General features: G+C 44.0%; 1 protein-coding gene across 1 annotated transcript in view; it reads left to right on the top strand.

Annotated features, from left to right (window-relative positions):
- Positions 1-21,413, top strand: part of GALNT10 (polypeptide N-acetylgalactosaminyltransferase 10) — a 93,057-nt gene extending 71,644 nt beyond the window's left edge. Inside the window, exons 7-12 of the mRNA XM_080398629.1 lie at positions 595-712; positions 9,337-9,444; positions 11,291-11,512; positions 12,221-12,337; positions 14,417-14,566; positions 15,354-21,413. Of these exons, the coding sequence (XP_080254755.1) occupies positions 595-712; positions 9,337-9,444; positions 11,291-11,512; positions 12,221-12,337; positions 14,417-14,566; positions 15,354-15,521 (883 nt within the window). The 3' untranslated portion in view covers positions 15,522-21,413. The remainder of the gene's footprint in view (positions 1-594; positions 713-9,336; positions 9,445-11,290; positions 11,513-12,220; positions 12,338-14,416; positions 14,567-15,353) is intronic.
- The last annotated feature ends 440 nt before the right edge of the window (positions 21,414-21,853 follow it).

Here is a 21,853-nt window from a genome sequence, read left to right as displayed (position 1 = left end):
CCAAAACCAACAAACCAATGACGGCTTATATGTCACTCCCAGGTGGGGAAAGAAGAAAACCTAGCAGAATAATTACAGCAATTTTGTTGATTGCAGTGCATTGCAGAAGTAAATCTGTGATCAAGTTATGTTCTGCTGTTGCTGTGCTTGCCAACATTGAGGCAGTTCTGCTGTCCTTTATACTTCTGCAGTGTTCAAAAAAAAAAACAACACCCAAACCCTACAAAACACTTTTTGAGGTCAAGCTCAATTACTTGATCGTACTACTGAGATGGAGCACCACGTGTGCAGCGTATGGGTCCCGCTGGGAGAAGTTATGTCCTGTCACTCAATGGAGAACTCTTTATGCCTGTTCAGAGGAGAGGCACTGGCAGGTTCTGAAGGGAGCCTAGTCTAGTCCTCCTCATTTGCAAGTGGGAAATTAGCAGATAATGCAAAAACAACTGTCTGGTGCTCCGGCAGGGCTGCGAAGGCACTGGGAACACTGAGTGGTGAAAAGAATATTTGTCAAATTTTGCTTTGTTTTTTAAATGTTTAGCTAGAGATCTGTATCTTTGAATGTGTTTGTAATACGGAGTCTGGTTTTTCCTTAAGGTCTCCTGTAATGGCTGGAGGACTGTTTGCAGTCGATAGAAAGTGGTTCTGGGAGCTGGGAGGGTATGATGCAGGTCTGGAGATATGGGGAGGAGAGCAGTATGAAATATCCTTTAAGGTGAGCTACGTTCTCTGGAAATTACTTTTGTTTTTAAAAGTAAGAATTGTTCCGAAGAGCAGAATGTGAATGATCTATCTTGTCCTTGCTTTTGCGTGTGACTAAAGGTGAAAGAGCTGGGAGTAGTAAGATAGTACACAGAAGAAACAGCGATGATGTGACCAGTCATTTGTGAGGGTCAGTTTTGGAGCATGATTAGCTGGGGTGTCCCCTGTTCTGTGGTCACAGCTCCAGATGCATGCACTCTTCGCAGCGAGGGTAAGTCAGCTTACGTGGAGCTCTCTCTGACTGTTAGGCTTCTTAGTAAACGCTCTGGTAAGATGCTGAAAGACCTTCCTCCTTGAGGGAAGGAGGATTCAGGCAGCTCAGTGTTTGCCTATTTGAGTACCTGGGTCCTAAGCTTGAGCTCCCAGAGATGAGAGTAACTTACTGTCTATAGTCAATCCATCTGACTCCTGGCTGCAAGGAACAGAGACTATTAATTACCCTCAGAAAGGGTAATTAATAAGTAAGAAATCCTCAGCAATTGGAATAACAACACTGTTGCTGGCAGTGACTTCAGATCGTTATCTGCCTGGCTCGGGGACAATTCTGTTACTCACTGATCGACCAGGCCCTTCAGTTGAGGGCTTCAAAATAAGAGCCAGCCAGCTGACCAAAAATGCATAATAATAGTAACAGGTCACTGGGAGCCCTGAAGACCACTGGTACCTGTGTTATCTTGGAATACGGCACTCTGAAATCCGTTCTAGGAAACCCACTGGAATGTCCCAGCCCACTGAAGGCGGGTGGCTAGTCTTCTCTTCAGTGGTGGGAATCCCTTCCGTAGCCCGGAGCTAACTGAGGAAAGATTTCTACGTTAAAATCTGTCTGAGCCTCCATGTTGTGTCTCTTTCAGAGGTTGAATATATAATCTTAGAAGTGTCTGAGTGCCACTGAACTAAGCTAATTGACCTCAGCACGGGACTAGAAGATGGTAGTGATGCGAATGGAGTGCACACTTCAGCTTCAGCAGCTAAAATTCTTCATCTCCCCTGACAAACAAGCCGTGGCTGATCTCTTACAAAACAGATTTCTAAATCTCAGTTCCTCTATGCAATTCAAAGGCACATCGAACTATATTCAACAAGCCATATTACCATACATACACACTCCGTACTACTGTACGGCGAACAATGGAAGAAAAGACATTGTTTTCAGAACAATGTATTTTCTTCTGTTGTTTGCTCACAAAAAAACCTCTAAGTAATAAAGTCACATTGGAGGTCCCTTGTCCCCTGTAATCGTAGCAGGAAGGCAGGGGCGGGGGGCACCCTCTTTGGAGACGTCATTACAGTTAGAGCCATTTATTCTTTGTGTTGCACATAATGAAATTGTCTAATGCTGTCATTCTCTGCAGGAGGGGCAGTGGCAGTATTCAGCCTCTTTTCCTTGGCCCTTTTTGAAAATGCTGGTTTCCAAGAGTGATGACAGTGGCTGGGCAAGCCCTTTGTCTCTTATGCCACAGCAGACAGTCACACTGCTTGATCTGCAGGAAATAAGACTACTTCATTCATCTGTTTGCTTATCCTCTCTGAAACACGCTGTGTTTTAGTTCAGTCCAGAGATGGTAATTTATGGAGGGATAAATTTGCTTTAATTAATCTCTGCAAAGACCCCCTTTTTTCTTTCATTGTGCAACTGAAAAATGAAGTTTTAACTGAAAGAGGCTCAGTGTATTTTCAGAAATTAAGATAAATTGATACATTCATCTATGGCTGATAGATTTAATAATTCTGCTGGAATTGCAAGAATAGAAGGTTTGTTCATAGAATTTATGAAGCTATGACATTTCCTGGCGAGCTTAGAGCTACGTTTTTACCTTTAGAAGCAGACTGGGATTTTGTAGTTAAAGGGGCACTGTCAAATAATTTAAAGCTCGGGGTACCTGCTTTCACATTATTTATTATCTAATGGGAATTCAGATTCTAAGTGTGCCAAGTTTACAGCCTGGCTTTAACAAAGAATCCGTTCCTGTGCCTGGGAGTTGTGGGTGCAGGTACTCTTTTGTACTGCTGGTCTTTGATCCATTGCATCAGATCTGGCCTTTGTGAGCCTCCCCAGGAGTAGATATTTTATTTTTTTTTACCCTTAAGCGTATTCTTTTTTGGCCATGTATGGATTGTGCTTTACAGGGGGGTTTTGCCTTTATTTTAAAATCCAGGGCTCTGTTGCTGAGAGACTGGAAATAAACAAGTTTATTTAGGAGCCTCTTGCCTTTCCGTTTTGAGATCATACATATTTCTGTCATCAGCTGGCTCCGCTTCCTTCTGAGAAGAAACTTTCAGGCTGAAGGCAAGCCAGCAGATACCGTCAGTGTTCAGCATCTCAGAAAACATTTAGCTGGAGAATGGATCAAACTCTATTAATAGAAGCCTTGCTCCTTGTGTGGAATGTGTACACCAAACATCACTAGAAAACAGCCTGCTGGAGGGACAAAATATGTAGGTGAACTTCAAATTAGAAACAAACTTTCAAACCCTGACTGCTGGCTTGCAGTTTTCTGGGTCTTCCCAGTCACTTAAAACAGAAATTTCTAGATTAAAAATGAAGGAACTGCTGTATTTGTTTCACATTCAAGCAGAAAACGCATGCTTCTTCCTTCTCTTGATCTGTGTATATCCAGAATAGCTCAGGGCCTGTAACCCAGTACTTCTGCAGGTCAAGGGACTTCCTATTTCAGGTCATCCTCAGATGCAACAGGAAGATTGCAGTCCTGAATTTTAGTTGCAGGCATTAACACTTGCTCAAATGAGCCACGTTTTTTCATGACCCTCCTCGCAGAACGCTCCAGGCAGACTGCTCTGCAGACCTGTGTGGTGTTAAGAACCGTTCTCCGTCTCGGTGGATTACCAGATGCTGACCTTTAAGTACATCCTTGTAGTTTGGAGAAAGGGTAAACAAGCATGCACATCTATTTCTGTGTAGCACTTCTTACCTTTCTGTTCTGCCGCCCCCTAACCCCACAGCCATAGTTTCTCTGTTCAGTGAACTTCGTTGAGGTTTGGGTTTGGTTTTTTTTTTGCTTTTTGAGGGTTGCTTCCATACCTCTCCTCTCTCACAGTTTTTCCTGGCCTTTTTTTCTTTCTGCAATGATGTGAACAAAATTGAATACTTTACCCAAAGTGACAGTGTCTCTTCTAAACACACCTTAATAGCTCCGGTTTTCTCAATGTTCCTGAGTACTTAACACATACCTGAACTCTGCTGCCTACGTAGCCACTTTATTTTCTTTGAAATTAATGTATTTTAATTGGGAGTGGTATGCATGAAGCATTTAAACTGTTCCTTTCTGTAAATGCTACTTTGTACAGCACTTATCTATGCTCAGTTTTCTTTGTGATCGTGTTGCCTCTTTTTCCAGTATTTTTATGGCTTCTCTTCTGTTTGGCTTATATAATCTTCACTAAACTGCTTCACGCCTCTCTTCCATAAATATATAGTCTCTGATTTTTTGGGGTGTGGGGAAACAGAAGAAAAAGTGATGTGTCTGACTTGTATAGGCATAAATATAGATGTACTTTGTACCTCAGATCTTGAGTGGTGTGGTTCTCAATCCTGTAATTGTCCATTGTACTTCAAGAGCAAAGAATGAGAATCCAGAGTGTCCCTTGCTAGGTGATAATCATTTCAGTCTTAGAAACATTTGTCTTGTAATTTAGAGATTGTAAAGCCTTCATAACATTCAAAAGGCTTGGTACAAACAAGCCTTACCAACAGTTGCCCTGAAAGAGGGATGGGCAGAAGGGATGGGCAGTACTTGTGGTCTTCACTCCTTGCTTCAACACTGGTAGCATCCACCGCACTTACTCTGGTGACCGTAGATCGTTCCCTTTTTGCAGGTTGTTATCCCAAGGCATCAACATGGATTGCTTCTCCTGATTTCCATAGCATAAAACATGTTGCCTGTTTTCCAGCAAATCCAAGTGCTCCGTAGCTTCTGTTTGCATATCAAATAGATGCATCTCTTTTGCCCCGTGTCAGCAGCACGTTTCTGATCAACACGTTGCCACAGGCCTCCTGGCAGGTGCATAGTTAGGGTGCAGCTGCCAAGGGATCGCGTCTGACAACATTTCTAGTAGTATTGCTGAAGTTAGTGCTGATTGTGAGACTCCACTGTTTATTCCAGGCACATACTCTACCACCACTTTCCAGCAGCTCACGTTTGCCCACACTGAAACAGGCTGAGCATTCTGCTACCTTTTTTGTGCGTGTGGTTTTTGGGTTTGGGGGTTTTTTAACCCAGCACATACTGCTTAATTCTAAGGCTGTCAGCTACAGTATAGGATGGCTTCTTTCTCCTTTGCTGGTGATGCAGAGATCAGTTTCAGGCCATTGGCTTGTATTTTTTTGCCTCTGTTCACCCTGTGCGCTTGGTTCAGGTTCCAGAGCAGCCTCCCCCCAAGCAGCAGCAGAAGGTGGACCCCTCCACTCTCCGAAATGTGATTATTGGAAAGTGCTGTCGTTACTTTAACATGCTCCAGACTGTAAAGAGAGACCATGGTGGTATATGTTGTGTGAGAGAAGGCATTGTGCAAACATAGATCCCTGTGCCTTTTGAGCTACCTTAATCTGTTCTAGAGCAGTAAGTCCCAGCTGCAACAGCAGCTGATGCTTACAGTACAGAGGATTACAATTTTCCTGAATTATTGGTTGCCCTTGCTTTCATCCTATCACCTACCTTGTTATGCAGAGAACCCCCTTGACTTATCCACTGTGTTCTTTTCTTCCCACCTTTCAATGTGTGCCCAGACAATCAGCCAGCTTCTCTCCAGTGGTCCATCCCATGGTCTGTATTTCAGTTGTGGCTGGCAGAAGCAGCTTTCTTCTCAAGGCTTGACTCTTTTCTTTTTGTGTGTTTTTTCCCTCTCTTGGGAAGCGCTGGCTCATCATGGTGCAGTCTTTGGAAACCATAAACCTTGTATACCCAGATAATTTTTGTTCACACACCGACTGCTGTATTGTATTCTGTGTTTGAGAGGAGAGGTTCAGCTGTTTTATGTGACATTGTTTTCTGAAATAGCAGAAAGGGAATTGGATAAGCATAACATTCCCATGTAGAGAATAGGTGGCGTATTATCTTGTGCTTTCATAGCATACTAGCTGAGTCAAAAGCTCTTGAGGCACTTTATGAATATGGAGTTACAGCTCTCCAGGCTACCGAGAAGATGGAAGTAATACCACTGGTGTTTTTATTTTACTTCTCTTGTATATAGTTTTATTATTAGGGTGAGATTGTGGCCTTAGAAAAATCTATTGCAGTATGCCCGTTGACCTCAGTGTAGCCAGATTTTCTCTTAATTCTAGCAGATCTGTCAGCTACTAGATTCCTAGCTCAAAATTCAGATTGGTTAAAATCATGCCTGAGGAGGAAGAGAAATTTCCTGTTCTCTTCGAATGAGATCCGATTACATCATTGTATAAAGTACTGCCTGCCTGACCAGCTTTAATTCTTTTCCTTATGCTGTTCTTGTAAACGGCTGATTTAAATTAAGTGCATCAAGTTCAGGCTCTGGTGTTTACTGTCATGTCAGCCAGGGAGATGAGGCACCATCTCACCCTTCTGTAAAACAACAATGGGAAGAAACCGGCCTAAGGAGAACACCGTAAGTGACGGTCAGTGTGGCTGTGAAGGCACGAGGTGCTGCCCCACAGGACAGCGCTGTTCAGCTGTTTGACGGCGCTGTGTTTTCAGCAGCCTAAGTTCTGGTGTGTCGTGCCTGTGAACTGTACCCTTGTTTAAAAACAACCAAGTATCGCTAACGGAGCGGAAGCGTTCTCTCGGCTTGCATGGAGCTATTTTGGGTTTGCTTCACTTGCAGTTATTCCTTGACAGACCCTTGGATGTGATTCCCCTGACCTTTAACTCTAGCTGTCAAATGCTTTTGTTAGCTGTGTTTTACCAATGCGTGTCACGTGCTTTCCCTCTTCTTCCAGTTTTATAGATAAGGACTGGTAATTGTCTTTATGGAGGTTGTAATGAGTTCTGTCACCACACAAAGCAGCTCACTAATAAAATAAATCAAAGCAGCAATGAATGAATGGAAAGCATGCTTTTAAAATTAGATTTGTACTGCAAGTGCCATGCTGTCACTTGCAGCATGAGACAATGTTAAAAAGGCACTGAGTTGGCAAAGTACCTTGAAAGGGTCACTGAGCAATGCTAGCAGGAATTGGGGAGCTTTCCGTTGCCTCCATGCAGCACTGGTAATTAATTGCAGCATCATTTGGGAGTAAATATTTTAAAGCACAATTAGGAAAAAACCATGTAAAACTGATCTTAGATTTTACTTGTTCAGTAACTCAGGTGGCTTTTCTTACATCATTACACGTGTTTATGCAGTGTTATCTTCTGTGCCTGGAGTCTTGTCCCGGCTTGGAGCTCTTGACCCAATGTATCAACATATTATCGGTTCTGTCTAGCTGCCCATACCCCCTGCCTCCGGTGTACCACTCAGTAGGTACGTGCTGCCTGTATTATTGCTTCACAAGATCCGCAGTGCAAGGACAGTGCTCCCCTCTCCAGCTGCACGTTGACTGCAGGGGTCTGTCTCTCCCGTTACTTAGGGACCTCGTCTTTTCAGAGATGTGGATGCAGGGTGGCCTGACTGAAAGCCTTTCCTCTGAGATCAGGGGCAGGTGAGGCACCCTGTGGGCAGGCAGCAACGATAACAAGCTGGTTATCACATTCAGGCTTGTGTTACGCTAAAATGCAGCTGCTTGTGAACCAATAGGGCTTCCTTCATGCAGGGTGCGGTGCTCCGGGTAAGAATATGGGTTGTTGAGGAGTATGTGTGCCTGTGCGACCGAGCTCCAGGCTTTCTCAGCTGTTCCTGCAGGTTTTTTTATAGTTCCCAGATCTGTTGCAGCTCTTACAGCCTTGCACAAACCATTTCAGTTATAGGAACACAAAACATCCCCAAATTCCTGTTTTCTCAGCCTACCTGTTAATTGCCTAGCAGAGAAATCACACTGTGGGCCTCTGCAGCAAAAAGCACAGCAGCTACAGGGTAAGAAGCATTTCTAATTCCACTAGAAACTTCACAGAAGCTGGGTGATAAGTTTTTTTTCATCTTCATCTCTTGAGAGGTACCAGCCTCTCAAGGCACAGCAGGGACAAAAGGAATGAAATTCTGTCGAAGGAGTGTTTGTCAACTTTCTTCTTGTCTTTCCCACCATAACGATACATAATTAAGTAGCTTGAACTTTAAAAGTTGCCTGTGAAAAATATTCCTCTAACTGAGAGCAACCAACCTCCATTAAGTTATACGCAGTCAGCAAATGACTGTAATTATTAGGGCCAGTAGACAGAGCTGAAACTCCAGAGGACTTTAGTGTCAGAGCTAATAATTATGCAGCAGCCTTGGCCAAATATTTCTCTTCCAAGCTAAGTATTTAATATTGTCACTGTAGAATATTAATGGAATTGCCTGCTATGTGCGAAGCTGTTGACTAAGCTCATTGTACAGTGAACTGCAGTCGCTCAAATTAGCCACAGTGAACGGAGGGATCAAGAACACTGCATCAGCCTGCAGCACCAGCGGACTTTCTTAAATAACTGCTGCCTTCGGGGCATTAACATAAGATCTGGAGACAAAATGAAGGGCAAGACATTTGCTTGTGTCGTGCTTTAAGAATTCAGGAAGTCATTTGTGTTGCATACTGAAGGATGCTTTTTCTTGAAGTATTGATTAGATAACTCTGGGAAGCACATATTAATATATTTCTTAAACCTAGTGAATTAGATTGACTGGTTCAGAAAACATCTCCTTTGGTTTCACTTGGACGAAATAATTGCATCTGTGCTATAAATAAGGAATAAAAGAAAGTTGTTGCAGAGTGTTGGCACAAAGTGAAATCTTCCCAGGTAGGGAAAGACACTTCTGGCCTAATCTAGACATTAACCGTGCACCAAGGTAGTTGTCTTCAAGTAGCAGTGTGTTCCAGCAACTTTCTGAGGGTTTCTTTAAAGCTATTTGTTTTCACCAGGCAGGGATTTCCACTTAATTCTAAAGCTGCAAAAGCAGTGAGTGCATGTCAGCAATGAAACCATATGAGAGCGGTGATAACCATGGGAAAAAGTAGCAGTTTCTTCTGGTTTCTGGCACTTGAACAAGCTAATAAATTCCATGGAGTGTTTTGCATAACACAACCCGTACTACAGAGGTGACCTCCCTTCTAAGCAACATTACACAACCTACACCCAGGTCTTACATGGCAGTCCAGTTTAACTGTTGTGATTACTGTTGCTGTAATAACATATATCAATGTGAAGTGCGGTGTGTGCTGTTCTCTGGGTGCTTGGATGCTTTTTTTCAGTTCTTTTCTCTAAAGAATGCAAAATTGAACTGTTTAGCCATTAGGCTTGATAGCAGTTGTGCTAAATCACGGCTTGCTGCATGGCTGCAAGCAGGTAGTTATAGGATTTGAGTCTAAGGCAGGGAGGGGAGGGTACTTTGGGAGAGAGCGTACTTTGAAGTAAAAAATCTGGGTTAAGCTTTTTCATGACTTGAAAGTCTTTCTTTTTTTTCTTCGTTTTTTCTTTGTATAACCATGAGTGAAACTGTATCTCTGCTGTTCCGTAGGTATGGATGTGTGGGGGTCGCATGGAGGACATCCCTTGCTCTAGAGTTGGTCATATCTACAGAAAATACGTTCCATACAAAGTTCCTACAGGAGTAAGCCTAGCAAGAGTAAGTGGCAATGGCATTCCCCGTGACAGATTTCTGACTGCAATGTGACCATGCTGTTGTCTCCTCTCATGCCACAATGGGAGGCAAATGTAGGTTTTGTAGTCCATAAACTGTACTTAGGCAGTGATGAAATTGAGCAGTTTTGCAGCGGTGAAATGCGTAGCATGAAGGGCAGAGAGCTAGGGGAGCTGCAGCCTCGTCGCAGCCAGCTGCCATCTCCAGACAGCAGCCGTTGCTAGGTGTTGGGAAGGGACTTTGCGATCAGGCGCTGGCTACGGAATCACCAATAAAAACAAGATATGGCTTGATTTGTATAATACTTAAGTCGTTTTATGGCTTGTGCTCTCCAAGAGCAGCAGGCTTCAGCACGGTGATTGTGTTTTGGTGATTGAAAGACCTCTCAACTTCAAGCATCACGGACACTGAATGGGCAAGCTGTAATTTTCTACAATGGAATGTTCTATGCCATCTTATTTCTTAATCTAGTGTAGCCCAAAGAGGAAAGAGCTTTTGCCTACCGTGCGCTGGGTTTCTCCAGTCGATTTCCAGATGAGAAGGGATTGTATTGCCCTCTGGTGGGAGAAAAACATCACAGGAGCAGGGAGGCTGCAAAAGTAACAAACACAAAAGGATACCCTGCTGTTCTGCAGTCTTCTGGCTTGCACGCTGTTAAAACGTTTCCCAGTTTAATAGCATCACCCTAGTTATAGATTCGGGTTTATTACTGAGCCCAGCAATGACCTGTCAGACGGACAGAGTGCTCTCCTGTCTGTGCCATCTCTTCAGGAAGGAGCTGTATTTCTTTTGATTCAGTATTTGGTTCTTGCATACTCCCACAGTGCTGGAAGGAGATAGTGGACAGGTGAAGGAAAGGCTGTTAAGATCATACAGTCACTTTGAGTCACCTCAGTCACCTGCTCTTGCCTGTAGGCTGCACTTGGGGCAGGGCCAGCACACTGCTTATTGTTAACGCCCTAATTTTTTGGGTAGTAAATGACCACTGCTGGACTGACCACCATCATGCAAAGTGGGCAGTGCTGCTGGGTCACTGAAGTCACGACTGCACGTGGCACGCTGCTGTGTGACACCAGGAATCTATCTGATGTTCCCAGAGAACAGTCCAAGGTCCAACAGTCTCTTGAGTGTGCTGTGACAAGCAGTTGGGTGGCTATCTCAAGAGGGTGGTGTTCATTGCTATCTTGGAATTGCACAGTGGATTAAGCTTTAGTGATATGTGACACATACTGCTGTCAGGAAGTAAAATGATTCTATTCTGAAAGTTCATTACCTGAAAGTTCCATATTCCTGCAATACCTCAGAATTTCTCTTAAACAGCTTTTTACCCAAGAAAATGGAAAAATAGTAGTAAGAATGAATATTGTGAACTTTCCAGAAGGGAGTACTGCAAATCCCATTCCTAGATGGATATAAAAGATGCAATAAGAAGGATTTAAGAAAGCAGCTTTTTGTCAGGGACCTTTTAATGTCCAGTGGTATTTACCAGCATCATTTTCCAACCAGCTTCTTTACAGAAAAAAAAGGAAAAAAATCCCCAACTTTTTTGATTAATGTTGTTTTTCTTAGCTACAAGGAACTAGATATAATGGCCAAGTGCCAGGATTCTGTTTTGACCTCAACTGAAAATATCTTTCTAAAAGTCCCTTGGAACTAGAGAATAATAAAAATAATCTTTGTCCTGAAGCTGGAGAGAAAGAGTGGATGTGAATGAAAATCCTTTCTGAGCAAAAACATGAGAGCTGTTCTGAATGCTAATGTCAGTAGTCCATGCAGAGCGTTCTCAGGTGTTTTTTCCTCTCATTTTCATACATGGCTGTTACCCACAAAGAACCTGAAGCGGGTGGCTGAGGTGTGGATGGACGAATATGCAGAGTACATATACCAGCGTAGACCAGAGTACCGGCATCTCTCTGCAGGAGACGTCGCAGCTCAGAAGGAACTTCGCAACAACCTCAACTGTAAAAGCTTCAAGTGGTTCATGAACGAGGTCGCATGGGACTTGCCCAAGTTTTACCCACCAGTGGAGCCTCCAGCAGCTGCTTGGGGAGAGGCAAGTTTGTGCTTTGAAATCTGCAGTGGGCAAACAGGCTGCAGTTTGGTTTGTTAAAGTTGCCTTACCTGTGTGCTCCAGTACCAGCTTGCTGTGAGTAAGGTGGCAAGTGTTTAAAGATCCTGCTTGGTATGTTTCAAAGACCAGAACTCCTCTACCGTCGTGTTGGCCTGATCAAAGGCGGCAGTTATGCAACCGTTTCTGTTAGTGCCCAGCTACACAGAGAATAGAGACTTGGCTTGTTCTGCACATTGTCTATTTAGTAGAAGACAGAACATGCCAACAAGGAGGACTAGGGAGAGGTGGCAGCTAAGCAGTAGTAGAAATCTTGTATTTCCAAAAGCCTACATAACTGTGCTGAGCTACTCTGCTCCTTAGCTTTCCCATCTGAAAGCCAGGAAAGCCATCCCTATTTTTGAAAGTTGGCTGTGTTCTGGGAGAAGAGTCACCTAGGAGTGAAGTCATGAATTGTTACACACCACAACATGGTGGGCTCTGCGGTCCTGTAGCTGATGGGTTTTGCTGTGCCCTGGAGGTGGGTCACATTTTGAATTCCAGTGCTTTCTCCTAGCTGTTACCTGCCAACTCAGATGTATAGTTACGTGAGGGTGTCTTCATACAAATACTGCCACTATTTGAGGAAATTTAAGCTTTCTTTTCTGTCACTTGATAAGAGTAGGAGAGTCAGTGACTGATTTACTGTTTCAGATACGCAATGTAGGAACTGGCCTGTGTGTAGATACTAAGCATGGAGCCCTGGGATCCCCACTGAGGCTGGAAAACTGTGTGAAGGACAGAGGAGAGGCAGCATGGAACAACGTGCAGGTAACAGTCCTTCTGATAAATTATCAGCCCCTAAATACATTTGGGGAGGGAGAAGTTATAAGAATAAATGTTTGAGAGGGAAAACCGTTGCAGAACTCTTAGAGGGTGCTGTGCACCCCAAGGCTCATGTGCTAATTATACTTGACAGGCTTGTAGCAGGACGTGGCTTGTGCTTGTGGAAGGGTCTGGAGCCTGGCAGACTTTGTGCAGGGCTTTTACCTCCGCTTTGAAGTTCTCAGAACAAGCAAAAGAAAGCACAAGAAAACAATATGCCAAAATAATAAACCAGTAACAAGGCAGCTGTAATATGTAACAAAGTGAATATTAACTTCAAAGGTTGTGCTGAAAGAAGTGATAGAGGAGCATCATGCATATTAATGAACCTGCAGGAGCGTTCAATAACTGCTTACTATCATCCTTCTGACAGGAGGCAAATGCATTATAAACACCCAACCATTGTTGGAGGGAGATGAAACCGGCCAGGCTATAGATTCACCCTCTCAACATATAAGGTGCCAGAAACGACAGCTTTATTGAAACAGAAAGGAGGGAAATATTAGTTTGTCTAAACTGTAGCAGCTGAGCTGAGAAAAGATCAAGAAAACAATGCCTCTATTACAGAGCCATGCATAACTCTTCAGGGGAACAGCTTCAGTAGTAGAAGACAGAAGGTTGTTGCCTATCAATTTTGATGCATGAAAACTAGAAACCAAACAAATTTTCTCAGGCACAGTCCAAAACTAAGCCTCTGTCATGTCAGGAGGGTCTTGAACAATTAGCGTTGGCTTATGTTTAGGAGGAGAATGTATTTTGAACTTCTGTGTAGCAATGAGCCTAAATGCGGTCATTTCCCTCACAAGGGAGGTTTAAAAGAGAGAAAGGAACAAAGCAGTTTCTGGGTGCGAGTTTTTGGCCACACTGCCTCAAGTAGTAGCACCCTGCTCATTACTGGTCTTTCTTACTGCTATGTGAAGTGTCTCTGAAGAGAGGATCATACCTCCACCTGTCTCCAAAAGGAGCCCAGAGAACAGCCCTTATCCTCAGGGACTGAGAGGGAGGTGTGCTGGCTAGTAGCCTTGCAGAACCACATTGGCTAGTGCTGGTCACAGAGGACACTTGCATCCTTGCCAGAGACGCTGTTCTTGTCAAAGCAGAAAGCAAAAGCTTGACACCAGTGTCTGCCTTTAAACAAGTTTATCTTTTGTGGGGTTTAGTCCTGCAATGCTTAAAACATGTCCTAAGGCAAGCTGCGATCATCAGACTGAAGATGCAGCTGAACCACTCTACTGCCTCAAGCCAAAGGGCAGGGCAAGGGGCAGAGCTCCTATGTGGTGGTACCTCCACCAGCCCGTTGCCCGTGGTTCAGCCCTGCAGCTCAGGGGTCTCCAAGCCCCATGTGCTGGCATCCAGCAGCGCTCATCACGACCGCAGCACTGCCAGGCATAGGCTGCGCCTGGTTGTTAGAGCTCAAACCCTTCTCTTCTCTTTTCATTTCACCCGAAAGTGCTGAGAGGTCGTTGCAGGGTCAGTAGAAGAGAGCACCAGGAAGCATTGCCCTCGTGTTTGCCCTTCCGACACTCCTGTGGAGTGGAGTGGGGAGCTGAGGGCTCCCCGTCTCTTGTCCCAGAAGGTGTGGGGCAGGCTCTTCTCAAGGTGACTGCAGGCTGCCTGTGCGGACTCAGGTGTTTACTGCCAGTGGTAACTCGGAGCTCCTGTAGCTCCCTGCCTTTTTTGCTGGCTGAGAAGTGCTGTAATTGGTCAGCTGCTCACTTAATCCGTGATGTATGTCTGCATTGCAGAGACGTTCAAGGCTGCGATTAGTACCCAAGCTAACTGGCATGGCTGTTGGCAGCAGCACGGTCTCGTTTTGCATGCTGTGTGGCAGTCTGCGGGGTAGCTGTTACAGGCTCCCCTAGTCAGCAGTCCCTGTCACCAGAGGTGGAAGCAGTTTGTCTCTAGAAGATGTTGTCCTTTCCCTGAAGCCACCCCACCCTGTGGGCAAAGAAGGGGATATCATTCTGCTGGTGGAAGCACGGCGCCCAGTACCAGCCATCCTCAGGGTCCTGTTTGTCCTGGCAGGTATTCACGTTCAGCTGGAGAGAAGACATCCGTCCAGGGGATCCTCAGCATACCAAGAAATTTTGTTTTGATGCCATTTCCCACAGCAGCCCTGTGACCCTCTATGACTGTCATGGGATGAAGGGGAACCAGCTCTGGAGATACCGAAAAGTGAGTGTGTGTGCATGTGTGTAAGCACATCTGAACGTGCGCATATTCTTATTTAAGGTGTCAAACTGCCTATAGGCGCTTCAGTCTCCTCAAAATGTCACCACTCATGTATTCTATTCTCTTCATGTAGCTGTAGTAAGAGAATCTGCAGACAATCTGTTGTCTGCTATCAATTACCCTTGATTAGAAAGAGGTGATTCCCCTGTTCCACTGGTTAGAAATGGTGAGGACTGCTTCGCCAGCGCTTGCTAAGCAGGACGCTGTCCTTGCTGTGGACACTGTCCTGCCCACAGCTGGCCCCGAGGTGATGCAACACTCCCTGCAAACAGGTTTTGCAAGGGGTGTGCTGTGTTTATTGGTTTGTTCTGAATACTAGAAGATAGAGATCATGGCAAAAGTAGGTAAGGATTTATCCATCCTCCTACTAAGCAATGCTTTTGTGGGCAACAGGTAAGTAAGTTCTTGGCTAGATGCTCTATCGTAGTCCTTGCAGCCTGCATGGCAGTGCCACAGTGCCTGCAGCAGGGTGTGAGCCTGTAGGCTGGAGAACACGGCTTCAGACAGAGCTTTCGAGCTTCCTGGTGCAGCTGTGAGGAGTGGGCTGGATACCGTTGCAAGGGGTGGGAATGTACCCTGACGCTTGCCACCCCTTAATTGCGGAACAACTTCTTCGGATACATCCAAATGACAAAATAGCTTGCCTTGGGTTTTAAGATGTCTTTCTGTTGGTTTTAAAACAGCTTTGCTTCCCTGCTTAGCAGTCTCATATCAAATTTCTCTTCTCCAGGACAAGACCCTTTACCATCCAGTAAGCAGCAGCTGTATGGACTGCAGTGAGAGTGACCGTAAGATCTTTATGAATAGCTGCAATCCTTCATCTCCAACACAGCAGTGGATATTTGAACATACAAACTCAACCGTCTTGGAAAAATTTAACAGAAATCTTGATCTTTAAAAGACTGAGAAAAAAAAATATATTTTACAATTATAGTTTTTACTGGGGAGGGTTACAAAAAATTTTTTTAAGAATACTTTTTTTTAAATAGTTAATGAAGGTAAAAGGGAGAATCTCAGGAGAAGGGTAACTAGCAGGCCAGTCTTTATTGCAAAGATGCTGCATCCTTCTCTTCTGGGGATGGTGGAATTTTAAAGGCTTTGCCAGAGCCACTTCTGTGCTGAGACTAAACAGCAACTCTGTTTTTAGAGGAGTCTGAATGTGATTCAAACTGCTTTTGGGTTTTTTTGCTTTGTTGTTTTGTTTTCTTTCCCATCTGGGTCTGGTGTTAAATGATTTTGTTATCAGAGACCCTCCAGGACTTTTTGTAGCTGCTATACCACCTGCTGAAGCATTCCCATATAGATGCTTTATCTTCCGGAGTCCATATAAGTAAAATCTTGAACACAAGATTTAAGCCTCAATAAAAAAAAAGGCCATCAAAATGTAAAACGGAATTAATATTTTTTTCCCCTAAACCAAAATATATTTCAAACAGGTTGAGTATTATTACTTTCCAAATCATAGCTCTGATAAAGGAATGAGCTCTAGTGGAAGTGCAGCCAAGTGTTGGGAATATCGCTGTAGTTATTAACGATGAGGAATCTGGGTTTCTGGTCCATTCACTTTGCAGTCAGTTTGTCATTCGCTGTTGAATCTTCAAGGTGAAAGATTAGCAGAGGGGTTTTAAGTAAGCATAGTTCTTACAGGTGAAGATTTTTGCTAAGAGCCTTTGGATATCATGTTCCAAATTTGCCTTTTATTCAGTTTTAGCACAGACAGTTTCTCAGAGTTAAATCTACATGAAGGCAACTTCCATTTTTTTCTTTAGAGGTTTGAAGGCTAACTTAATTCACAGCCAGTGTGAGCAGATTAATTCAGGAAAAATAAGTCAGGGCTGAGATTAGCCATTGGTCTTTATCCATTTGTTCATCAGTCTGTAGTTCGTTGCAGTCATGCGTCCTGTGGTCAGTAGTGTTCCAGACCTGTGGGAGCGTGCTATTAATCTCTCCTCTTCTCCCAACATCCACAGTGCTGTACAGCTTACTGTGACTGGAAATCTGTTTGCTGAAGTGGAGATGTGGGACTGATGGGCCCATTCCGCTGGTACCTTGTCCCTTGTGTAGTCAATTAGCAGTGCAAGGTATTACCCTTCTGATTTGGCTGCAGGATCTGCCAGACAGTGAACCAGAATGTCTCATCCCAGGAGCTGGAAAAAGGCACTGACACTAAAGGATGGCTGGAGGACCGTTGGTTTCAAGTGTTACCTGAAGCAAGTGTTTTTAAACCAGGGTGGGTTTTTTTTTTAGTGAAGTTGTTGCAAAAACTTGATTTACTAGTTCAGCTTAGTCTTATACTGAAGTCGGCAGCGGCATTTTCTAGTAAAAGCTGTGAGTGATGTTAACCTTTTGCAAAGGTGCTGTATGAATAAGTAAAATTAGCCCTTTTCTGGTAATTGCCCAGCACCACAGTTGGTCCAACTGCCCGTGCAAGAGTGTTGTGAAAAGGTAGTGTGCAGGCAGCTCTGGGAGTGAAAGGCTGAAGCACTCGGGGTAGGAGCAGGGCACCCTTCTGGGACTCTCGATAAATGCAGTTAACAGCCTCCCCCTCCTCGGAGGAGCAGGGACGCTCTGCTCTGGGATGTCTCTCATGTGAAGGCAAGGAGATTTTTTGCCTAGTGTCAGGAAACAAGCAGGCTGGCTCCCTCTGAAGAGCTTCACAAGGAAGAAGTTGCTTTTGCAAACTGTAGGATCATTGGCCATGTTTCAGGTGTCTTTGAGGCTGTGTAGTGCTGTGTCTGTCAACTGGGAGCAAACTAGGACACAAATATCTGCCTCTCGAGCTCTCAAGTCTGATGTATTGACTGTGAGGTTCAAAATCCCTTCCACCTCTCATCCTCGCAGCTGAGGCCGTGTCTGACCTCTTCTGCCAACTTAGGCGGTATGTGCAGCCACAAAGCAAGGGAGACACAGGCACCGTATTACAGCTGGGGCAAGGCTTGCCAAATGTGTTGGTGTCTGATGTTTGGGGAGTGAAGAAAGGAAAAAAAAAAAAGCTTTAGGCTTTCCTTGTCACAGTTTCGCAGCACTACTTCTATGGAAGTGAGACCAGCATCAACCAGAGTTGGCATCATACGTTCTCAGTAACCACAGTATGTCTGTCATTAGGATTCCTTCTCGTTTCTGGGAGACAGAGCCACCTTCCAGTGCTTTGTGTCTGACTGTTGCTTTCCTTAAGTTATTCATGCTCTCATTGGTCTAGTGGTGCTGACTGTGGATCATTAGATGGCCTGACTAGATGTCTTTATGAATGTTTTAATACCTGTGGAACAAGAAGCTGTTTGTCCATGAACAGTGCTAGTTTTTTATAATTGGGTCACAATCAGCAAATTATATAAATGGACTGTAGGTCATTCTGCTTGCAGCTTGCAACTTTGTGTGTCTTTCTTTTCCAATGAGAGGATTAGTTTCTGTTTCTAAAATGCATGGCTTGCTTTGTACTTGGGCTCACCTTGTGACAAGAGTCCTAGCTGCTTGGCTTGCTGGATGCTTGCTTCAGAGAGAACTGCCGCAATGAACAGGTCTTTTACCACTTAGTGATCTTAATTTGGAGAGAAAGGACAGCTCTTAGCAGCTTGCACCAAAAGATTAGGTAATTTTTTGAGGCAATTCCTGTTTGACAGCCAACCACCAGTACACGGAAACTGGAGTTTTAGTGTGAGTGGCCATACTGGCTCCTTCTCGGTATGGATGATCTGCTCTGTTTTCTGAAGGTTTGGGATCTGAGTGTGATAAGTGCCTCACAAATTCTGTACACTTCTGACTTGCTTGCTGGGCTTTGAGCTATTAGTTTATTTACATCAATTATATTTTTCAATACCCTAGAGGCTTTGCTCACTAATGAGAAGAGTGAATATAGCCAACCATCCACTGATGGAAAAATAGAAGCTGTATTTCATCATCTACATCTTTAATTGAGCTTTTACTGGGCAATCTGGTTAATTATTCCAATTATTTTTGGTTATTTGTAAGCAAAATTGCTAAAGCATGAATACATAAGCAAATCTTCACATCCACATGCAAGTCAAGACTGGAGATTAAATACCAGTGATCATCTAATGCAAAATAAATGTTTTCATATTTTTTTCCCCAAATGTATTTAAACGTTCCTCTCTCTGTGGCTGTATGAATTCTGCTCCTTTTAAGTATCAGAATCCCAGACAACCGAGGGGATCCCTGGATGTGTGTTCTTTCGCATAATACTGCTTTGGTTTGTTCTTGAAGCTGTTGTTGATTTACACTGGTGCTAATCTCTTAGGCCTGCAGGCAGAGTAATAGGTTTGGGGCTCTCACGTGTGCAAGGTGTCTTTTTTCATGCCTGGGAAATTAACTTTCTTTTCCACATCACAATAGAGGAATGTGTGAGCCTTACTGAAGGGGGAATACAGCATCATTAAAATAAAGATGTGCCTTTTTAAATGTAAATGTACAGCAAATGCTTAAACTTGAACCATTTCCTAGTGCCTTGCTGGACAACAGAGAAGAGGGGAAGGGGTTGGGAGATGAGGATGTAAGAGAAAGCTTGATTCTGATTTGTGCAGTGTTTGTGTTTGTGTGTGTTTTTTAAAATGTCTGACTTTAAGTGCAGAATTTGTTTGAACAACAGTAATTCGGAAGCTCCTAGGTTTCCTCTGTTAAATTGATATTAATGCCTCTGGGTGGGTTTGTCACTCCTCACAGGAGGACTTGGAAAGGACGGCAGCTGCCTCTTGGTATGCTGTAACGACTAAAGCTAGACCAGAGGATGCCTTGGTTGGCTGTTGGATGTTTCGCCTCATGGTGAAGGCTCATGCATTTCACCAGCATGCAAGATCCTGCATTTTCTTTTCTAAGTATCCAAATCAGAAATCACAAATAGTCCCAAAGGGATATAAAATCTGCAGCAGAAATGTCTTTCAGAAAGTCAGTGCCCTCCATCCCTGGGAAACTTTTAAAGGGTGTGTTCAAATCTCTAATACAGAAGTAGCAAGAAAGCAATTGCTCAGCTAAACTTTCTTCCTGGTTTGTTTTACAGTAGTCTATGCACAGGGCTTTGCTTTCCTTTACCTGGAGAGTTCCAGTCAGCAAACTTTCCTCCTCCCTGCTGCACTGAGATATCAACGTTCTGAAAGTCAAACAGGCACCACCGGCAACCAGCACTGCAAGAACGCAGTGCTCTCGTAGCTACTGTAAGATCATTATAGTCACTGTGCTGGCTTACGTCACCGAGGGGAGAGGAGAGAGGTCTCCTGAAAGCCATATCAGGTAATTGCATAACTGCTCGGTAAAAAGGGAGAAGCTTTTATTTTAAATTGTCTTTCAAGATACAGACGGACACTTGAATGGTTTTGAGGCGGCTGGAGAGAACAGCCAGCCTCTAGCAGTCAGCCTGTCACGCTTTCAGTCAAAAGAGCCCTGGTAAAGTTATGTCTGAAACAGTCCGGCTCTGCTAGCACAAGGGACTCGGGTGTACCTTGCATCCCACGTCCACTCCCAGCTGCTGTGGTTCTTGTTCCTACTCGCCTGCCTTATTTCTAACCACTTGCATCAAAGGAGCCCGGTGGTGCCTAAGTCAGTCCTTATCTGACAAGCAGCAATCTAGGTTTCCATTTTAGCATTCATTTAGCATGAAGAACATCACAAATATGTAGCCAGCTGTTGCCAAAATGGTGAGTAGCTTTACGTTAACGTCAGAGTTTGGGGCGGTAGAGTTAAAAGCTCTTTCACAGGATACATAGCAAAAGGGGAGCTGAACTGGGAGTCAGGACCCCTCCCAATCTACCGGTGGCCTATTACTTGCTCTTAAGCAAGGAACATCTGTGTCCTGCAATTTTCCAACCTGATGATTCCAAGATGTAGCTTTCAGTGCTTTATTTGCTGACCTAGTGAGCGTTGAGCCCATATTTTAAAACAAGTTGCAAGTCCTCACCTGGTTCAAGTGGAGAGGAGAGAATGGGAAAGCTGAGATCTGAAATTTCCATCAGCATTCAACACAGAGTTGTCAGTTAATTTCATAATCCTATTAACCAGTCAGATTGATTTATTCACATTATAAATTTAGAATGTAACTGAAATAAACTCACCTCCTTCTCTGGTTGCTCCTTTGTAGTGTCACACTTTAACTTGGAGATCTGTGTATGAAACTAGGCAGTGATAGGTTATGGAAATACTAATAAAAAGCCTATGTCTGGGTTTTTCGACACTGCCTCTACTAGATAAGTATGTTCATTTATTCACTGCATTTGAGCTTTCTTGATGCTTCTGTATGACCCAGAAGGCTTCAATGATTTCAGCAGATGTGAGGGATTTGGGAGTTTTACATAAAGCCATGGGATCTATGTGGTCTTAATCTGCTAGTGTACCTCTAGGGAAAAAAGTCCTAATCCCGGTTAGTGAGCAAGAAAATATGAACTTCGACCACAAAACAAGATAAAAACTGATAAAGCTAACAGACTAAAAAGTTAGCCCTTATGATAACAGTAACAAATAGCTTCAGCCTCTAGGGTGGAGAAGGGAATTGGTTTCAAAATGCATTCTCCAGGATCTCGGTGATAAGGTTCAAGTTTGTCTATTCCTTGTACTGCATGCATTTTATCTGTAAAACTGGATGGTGCCTCTTGAATCGGTGTATATTTATTTTGTGCATATTAGGACCAACAGCCTAATATCTGGGGGTGGTAAAGGACTTGTAGCACTTTAATGTAGTAGCTTTCATAAATTGGGAATCATTGATAGAATGCCTAGTGTTTTTAAAGTTGAATGGACTTCCTTTTATAATATATTTAAAATAAATTTTTAATGTGTTTTATGAAAACTGTGTATGCAGAAATGACTGTCCCTGCCTGTTTTGCTCCAGTGATTATTTCCCTTCTCTCTACTTCTTATGAGAATAAGCTTAGTTACGGGGGTCTGGTGTTTCCCCAGGGTGGGCCTCCTGCCACGTCACGCACTGCTCTCCTCCAGCCCCCTTGGGAAACATCCTTCTCAGCTGCCCTTTGTGTTGGGTGTAAGTTGCAGGGTTTACTGCGTTTATGCACGAGCAGCCAAGAAGCTCGCACCTGAGCGCCGTGTTGGGCGTACGTGGCAGGTTCAGGCAGCTTGGGGGCTGCAGATGCCTGTTGGCATCTCTGTGTCTGCCCTTCGCAGCTGCTTCCAGCCAGCTCTGAAACAGATGGAAACAACCCACCGTGCCCCAAAACTCCAGCCTGTCAGAGGACCCTGCAGCACCTCAGCTCAGACAAATTTAACAAAGAG

The sequence above is a fragment of the Falco punctatus genome (assembly GCF_963210335.1).
Source record: "Falco punctatus genome assembly, chromosome: 8".
Taxonomy (NCBI): Eukaryota; Metazoa; Chordata; class Aves; order Falconiformes; family Falconidae; genus Falco; species Falco punctatus.
Note: the sequence above shows the minus strand (reverse complement) of the source record. Positions and strands in the feature narration are given on the sequence as shown.